This window comes from Zea mays, chromosome 1 (assembly GCF_902167145.1).
Source record: "Zea mays cultivar B73 chromosome 1, Zm-B73-REFERENCE-NAM-5.0, whole genome shotgun sequence".
NCBI classification, from domain to species: Eukaryota; Viridiplantae; Streptophyta; class Magnoliopsida; order Poales; family Poaceae; genus Zea; species Zea mays.
This window is the reverse complement of record NC_050096.1, coordinates 8,636,296-8,643,750: the sequence shown is the minus strand read 5'-3', so window position 1 is coordinate 8,643,750 and position 7,455 is coordinate 8,636,296. Positions and strand designations below refer to the sequence as shown.

The window sequence follows — 7,455 nt, the reverse complement described above, 5'->3', positions numbered from 1 at the left end:
ATGTTCTTGTATTTGTTCATATTCTTTTCTTCTCATGCGATAAAGCTCTATGAAAACTTCATCAATCTATTGCCAAAGTTGGGCAACCTGAAGCACCTTTTGCCTCTAGATTTCCATTTGCCTCGAAATGGCCACCAACCCCTCAACTTCTATATCAACATCATCTTATTCAATCCATAGCTCTAGGGCTTTTCTAATTTCTTACCTTGGGGTGCCAACTTCAATCTGAATGATAGCTTCAGTGCAGTATTCTTTTTTATAGTTGTTAGCTTAGCTAGTTGCGCTAACAACTCTTTCCTTTTTCCTTTCAAAGAAGCATGATCGTGGTCATTGATGAGTTCACCGGAGGTGGGTGTCAAATATCGGGTACCTATCAAAACTTTGTGAAGAACTACAATAGAGCAACATGATCAAATTGTGGGCCCTGCCTTTCCTATCTGAAGGGGGACAAAGAGGATAAATGGGGCCTGATAGAGATGTTCATATGCCAAAACTAGTGAAAACTACGAAGTATAAAACATGGAAGTTGCAATGACATGATGAAGGTGAGATTTTTGTTGCCTTAAATGATCATTTTCACAACACTCATTATGCATGAACAAGTAAAAAAGAAGGGAATTGAGTATGCAGTGAAAGCTAAGTGTGCGAAGACCATCGTAATGATATACCTTCGTAGGTACACTCTCGACAAGGAGGCAAATACAGAAGTGAGGATGCAAAATGTTGATCCTGACAGCAACAACATTGTTCATCTATTTCTAAGGTCAAGTTGCTATACTTCTTCGTGTGAAATTACAATTATATTCTCTCTATTACATAATTGTCATACACAGCGACAGAAATACACGTTCGCCATTTTATGTTCTTGGCGTGGTGTGTACTACTTTTCTTCTCCCTAGAATCTTTGGCTTTCTTCCTTGGTCAACATCTTAGAAGACGTTAGAGCTTTGACTCCTTTTATCCATTAGAAACTTCAGCTTGATCCACGATCCAAAGCTCCTCTATGCTTCAAATTTAACTAGGTCTATGCCCGTGCGTTGCTACGGGTGCATTAAAATGCATAACAATGTTAGTGCCAATGTGCCATTATATAGGAAGTAATCCTTAGTTCAATGCATACTATGTGTGCTAGAGTTGTTGATGACCATAATTTCCATCTCCCAACAAATTTCATGGAACAACAATATTGGATTTGTCATCACTAATAATTTCCGAAAATCTCAAGTGTAATAAAACTAACATATAATGTATATAGTACAATGCATGTGTGTTGCGATGATACACAAATAAAAACGAACAATATATATTCTTTGCCAACCATCAATACAGAACCAAACTTAAAATATTTTAAAAATTAGATTAAAAACTTAATTATAAAAGCATTGATTATGTTGCATTCTGTTGAACATGTTTGCGCAGTAATCAGGGGTGGGCCATTTTGTATACATGTTTTCAAGAAAAGTAATAGATAAAAATCAGCACATTGTCGGTGGTTTTGCCAATTTGGGCCTCGGCAGCGTCTCTATTTGTTGCTCCAACAGCCTCAACCTCCGGTGCATGTTGTCTAGCCTCCGCCGCATGGACTAATCTGTCAAAACACATGGCAAACTACAAATAAAATCATTCGATGTTGTGCACCCCATGTTGTCATAGCGGTTACTCATCTTATCATCGGGGCAATGTCATCCATAGAGACCTGAAGAGGAGCAACATAAGGGGGAAAACATTGCTGCCATCATGTACAAACACAAAAACAACATTGATGTCATCAAGCCAAGCCCACCAAATCTTCTTAATATATTTTAGAAGAAAATAGTCTTGTTTGTGTTGTGCCAATGGACATCAGCATCATTAGTGTTTATCCTTCGACACTTCCTAGTCCCAGTGTTGTAGGCCTTAAATGTTTTGTGGAAGAAATGTGATACACTTCCATTTTGCTTAACACCTAAAATGAATAGAGATGACTCCTGAGTGTTGAAAAACAAGTGGAGTACCAAAGAAAGAGTGTTCCAACTAGAATGTGAAGTGTCAATTTCAAAGAAGGCATCAACAATTCAAGAGTTGTACATGTCGTCAATTGTTGCACAGCGACATGGTGAAAAACAAAACGAAAACTAAAATAAGTAATTTTCCCTACCTGAAGTTTTCCTAGGCTAAATGCAGGCCATAGGGTGTGATCAACAAACACTACCGGAATTTGGCTCTTTGCCGAGTGCCATATTCTTTGCCGAGTGTTTTATTTCGGGCACTCGGCAAAGAGCTCTTTGCCGAGTGCCACGCAAAAAACCCTCGGTAAAAGAAAACACTCGGCGAAGAAGCTCTTTGCCGAGTGTTTTATTTTTAACACTCTGCAAAGAATTTCTTTGCCGAGTGTCTTTTTTTGACACTCGGCAAAGGGCTCTTTGCCGAGTGTCATAAATACAACACTCGGCAAAGAGCTCTTTGCCGAGTGTTTTTTCTCCAACACTGGGCAAAGACAATTTAAAAATCACATTTTAAAGTAGTAAATTAATTCAAATGAAAAAATTTTCAACTACAAATTTGTATAACTCATCATGATGTACAATTTATATATTGAACATTTCTTCATATGACAAAATAAAAATAAATTTGTTCATAAAACCTATATCTCCCTCGTAGTTTATGAAACTACGAGAGAGACGTATAGAATTTGTGCATATTGTTAGAACCATCATCTGAGATAAACAAATTATCAAACAACCAAAATAAACTTTGTAGATCTTGAGAAGTTATAAAAGTTTATAGTTGACAACTTTTTCATTTGAAGTCATTGTCAACGAAAACTACATCTGAATTTAAAAAATTTAAAATTTGAATTTTGAAAACGACTTCGAAAGGAAAAACCACCAACATGAAAGTTGTAGGTATTGAAGAGTTATGAAACTTTGTAGTTGACAATGTTTTAGTTTGAAATCATCTTGTTATGCAAAACTATGTTTAAATTCTGAAATTTGAATTTTTCAAACTGTCTCGGATGGAAAAACCACCAAAATAAAAGTTGTAGGTCTTGAAATGTAATGAAACTTTGTAGTTGACAATTTTTTGATTTGAAATCATCTTATCATTGAAAATTTCGTGTGAAGTTTTTAAATTTAAAATTCAAATTTTATAAACGGTCTCGAATGTAGAAACTATTAAAATAAAACTTTTAGATCTCAAAAAGTTATGCAACTTTATAGTTGGTCACATTTTCAAATGAACTCATTTAGTGCCTTAAATAATCAAATTACTCTCGATTTGTTATAGTACATGGGGAATGGAAACGTAATATAAACATAATTGGTGTAGTAGTGTAGTGGTATAGGAGGGTATGCGCGAGAGAGAGGTTGCGAGTTCGAATCTCACCATTTACAAAACATATAAGTTTGATTCAAAATAATAGTGAAAAATGATAGGGCAATGGGTAAGGTAATAGGGTAGGGTTGGAGAGTTGTTCCTAGAATTTAAAAAATGTTTTGCTGTTTTTTTAAAAAATTTCGATTCTTAATTTGCCGAGTGTTTTTCTTTGCCGAGTGCTTTTTGACACTCGGCAAAGTCTTTACCGATTGTCCGAAAAAAAGCACTCGGCAAAGAACCCTTTGCCGATGAAATCTTTGCCGAGTGTTCTTTGCCGAGTGTTACACTCGGCAAAGCCTTTGCCGAGTGTAAAATAGTCTTTGCCGAGTGTGTTAGACACTCGGCAAAGAACGCGATTCCGGTAGTGAAAAGAGTCCCACAACAACACTACCTCTATTGGTGCACCGCGGAGGGAGGAGGTTCGTCGCCTCGCACGGCTGAGGAGACCGCGACGGCCCGTGTGCCTGCCTGCTTCTCCACAGCACGGGCTCTCGAAACCCTAGATAGGCAGGCGCTCCCCCTCCCCCCAAGCAGAGCGCTGCCGCCAGCTCACTCTGCTCCCGAACCGCCCCGCCTTCTTCGACGCCGCCACCGACATTGTCGTCTCCCACCCCTCTTTCCTCACCTCCTAGATGGGGCCGTCGCCGCCAGAGAAGTACAAGGTTGTGGAGCAGATCGACCCTGAACAAGCGATGGACGCCGAGGTGGTGGAGCAGATCGACTGGGCGCCTACAGGCTTCGCCGCCAAGGCCGCCGCGCTCTTGTATCTCTTGCGTGCCTTCATGTCACAGCGCATGGGCCTCGAGGCACCGGCTCCGGGGCTACAAAGGCACGCCAGTGTGGGAGGCTGAGATCCAGCACCGCGTAGTGGTGGAGAACGGGGGACAGGGGTTGGAAGCGGGGCTGGCGGCGCGCGTGTGGGGGGAGCGGTGGTTCTTGGTGGATCAGACAGTGGGAGGCACGGGGCGTACGGACGCACAGTGCTGATTTGATCGGTATGAATGGACGGTCGAGATTTACGTGAGGCAGAACTAGAGATGGTAGGCTACCCCTTATATCCTTAATATAGAAGTATAGATTTCGTTTGTTACCCTAATCTATAAAGAATAAAAAATAAAAATAGCAAACATGGTGTCCTGGCCGAAAGCCCCGCGCCGCCTAACCCGTCATGGGTCACCCGCTAGCAAACAAGGAAATCTTGCTTGGCTCGGCCCGCGTGCGGAGCCGTGCGTGGTCCGCGCGTCGTCGGTGGACCGCCGTCCGGTCCGTGTGCGGAGCAGAACACGCGACCCGGCCGGCCGGCTGCCCGATCGAGCGGTGGAAGTCACTGGGATCATATCGATACGTCATGCGCCCCAACCGCTCCTGGTAATTCCCGTACGTGTTGCTCTCGCGGCGCGGACCGATCGAGGTACAACGTGCCGGTCCTTCCACCGAACTGACGGACCCATGCATGACGCCCTATAGTGTAGTTTGTTACCACTCACAAGTTGCGCCAGCGTCCTCAGTTCTCGTCACCGGCATGGAAAAGGTGGTTCGAGAGTCCAAATCTTCTCGATAGTTTAGTTTTGAATTAAACCATGACAAATAAAAAAGGATCGAAGAGAGTATAAATTTGCTAGGAGGTTTGGTCTCATACTCTCATTTCGCCCCACCACACCACAGAAAACACCCATATGCTATATGCACTGATCGACATCGCACAGCACACACGTACAAGTACACGTAATAACACTACGTACCTTTCAACGGCGGACGGAGTGTCGTACACGTACATGCCACGACGACCACGTGTACTTGCACCTGCTGGTACATACATGTGAGCGAGCTAACGTACGTACCGACTGTGTGATCTCATGTTTACCACAGATAATAATGGACCGTACGTACGTACGTCGAAGCTAAGCAAACGTCTGGCGCCTCCTCTTGACCGTGGCCATAAAGCCATTCTTCATGTGAAGTATGATGGACAGCTTGGGCTCCACGACGTGCCCCGGCACCGCCTCCACGTCGAAGTTGCTGACCACGGCGGCCGCCGCCGCCTTCAGCTGCACGAACGCCATGTCCTTGCCGAGGCAGGTCCGGGGCCCCGAGTTGAACGACATGAACTTGTACGACGGCACGTACCGCACCTGCACCACCCTGCGCCCGTCCTCCAACTCCGGGATCCACCGCTCCGGCCTGAACTCCCGGCAGTCGCTGCCCCACACCTCCTCCATCCTTCCCATCGCGTACAGAGACACCAGGATCTTGTCCCCGGCCCGCACCTCGTGCCCGCACGGCAGCACGTCCGCCGCCGCCGCCTCCTTGAGCTCCTGCGGCACGGGCGGGTACAGCCTCAGCGACTCGCACAGCGCCGCGTGCAGGTACGTCAGCCGGCTCAGCTCGTCCGGGTCGAAGCTCGCCATGCCGCCGCCGCTGCCGCTGCTCTTGCTCTTGACGCACTCCAGCTCCTGCCGTATCTTGCCCACCACGCGCGGGTTCCGCGTCAGGAGGTAGAAGAACCAGGACAGCGCCGAGCCCGTCGTGTCGCGGCCGGCCAGCATGAGGTTGATGGTCGTGTCGCGCAGGAACGCGTCCACGCCGCCTTCCTCGTCCTCGTCGTCGTTGATGTAGGACGAGAGCAGGTCCGCCGAGACCTGCCCGTTGCCGTGCCTCGCCTTCTCGGCCCGCCGCTTGGCGATCGTGTCGGCGACGAACTGGTCGATGGTGCGCCACGCCTCCGCCATCTTGCGCTCGTGCCCGATCCGGAGCCTCCGCGCCAGCTTCCACCACGTCATCGGGACGACGTGGCGGAGGAGGAGCACGCCCATGGCGTCGTCCATGGCGCGCGCGAACGGCACCTCGGGGAGGCCGACGGACAGGCACCCGGGGTCGACGCCGAACACCAGCGTCGTCGTGGTGTCGAACGTCAGCCGGAGGAACACGTCCTGGAGGTCGAACGCCTCCCCGGTGGCGGCCATGTGCGAGAGCAGCGGGAGCAGGGCGGTGTCCACCTTGGCGCGGCTGTACCGCGACACCAGGGCCCGGAACGGGGCGCTGGACATGAGCAGCTGCGCCTTGGCGCGCTGCCGGCGCCACGACTCGCCGTCGGCGTTGAAGATGCCGCCGCCGAGGACGTCGAAGATCTCCTCGAACTCGGGGCCCTTGGGGTAGTTGGCGAAGTTGGAGGTGAAGACGTGGCGGACGTTGGCGGGGTCGGCGGTGACGAAGAACTGCATGCCGGAGCGCGGCGGGCCTGTGAAGAGGAAGCTGAGCTGGCTGGCGACCAGGAGGGAGGTGATCCAGTCGTGGAGGTGGTGGAGGTTGCCGAGGAGGGCCGGGAGCATGCCCACCAGCGGCCAGTCCAGCGGCACGAAAGGGTTCTTCCGCTTGGATCTCATGTGGAAGTAGTAGAAGACCACGAAGCAGAGGAAGGAGAGGCAGAGCTCCAGGAAGGAGATCCGCGGCGGCGCCATTGATCCTTGCCTCCTACTTTGCCTACGCTGCTGCGGTAGAGGATCGGAGAACTGAACTGCCAATGGCTATGTGGATCGGATCGATCATTAGGACGTATGCTAAAGGCTAAGGCTTTAATACGAGTGAAGACTGGAATTGGATATTCTGATTGCACCAGGGCAGGCCAGTCTGCACTGCTTTATGTAAAAGTTACCATGATTAAGCTGTCTATAAGATTACATAAAAGGTGTATAAAAATGTATTAAAAAGTTACAATAATATATTTGTTCTGTAAAATGTTATACATAAAATTATGTGGAAGAAATTATGTCGATAAGTTTGTTCCGAAAAATATTATTTCTAAAATTTATGCATATAAATTTATCATATATGTATAAGTCATGTGCATAACTCTATCATGTTAAAGTTATGTATATAACTCTGACTTTTTTTTAAAAAAAAAGTGAAAGTTGGGAAATATTATTTTCGCTAAAAATAAAAAGGTTGCGAGGTGTGTGATCATCCAATTCAAATCGGGTGAACATTCTTTATTAGTGGACTGGAGTCGCTGGGCGAGGTCAATGGAGCCTTCGTCGCCTACCAAGTGTGTGTAAGGTTATAAGATCTCATGGGTGGTCAGCACACGGGTGTGGGGTATGG

The 7,455-nt window shown here is 47.1% G+C and overlaps 1 protein-coding gene across 8 annotated transcripts; it reads right to left on the bottom strand.

Annotated features, from left to right (window-relative positions):
- Positions 1-1,328: 1,328 nt before the first annotated feature.
- Positions 1,329-7,086, bottom strand: LOC103631694 (alkane hydroxylase MAH1). Of its 8 annotated transcripts, none has more exons than XR_002265448.3 (3): positions 5,252-7,086; positions 5,100-5,160; positions 1,329-1,729 (listed from the first exon to the last, which is right to left on the bottom strand). XR_002265448.3 is itself a non-coding variant. In XM_008652642.4 (2 exons), exon 1 carries the CDS (start codon positions 6,813-6,815, stop codon positions 5,259-5,261), a length of 1,557 nt encoding a protein of 518 aa, XP_008650864.1. In that variant the 5' UTR covers positions 6,816-7,086; the 3' UTR covers positions 4,896-5,160; positions 5,252-5,258. The 8 variants fall into 8 exon arrangements, 1 of the variants encoding a protein (XP_008650864.1); XR_555327.4 differs by having other exon boundaries at positions 1,329-1,696; XR_555329.4 differs by having other exon boundaries at positions 1,329-1,608.
- Positions 7,087-7,455: the final 369 nt, after the last annotated feature.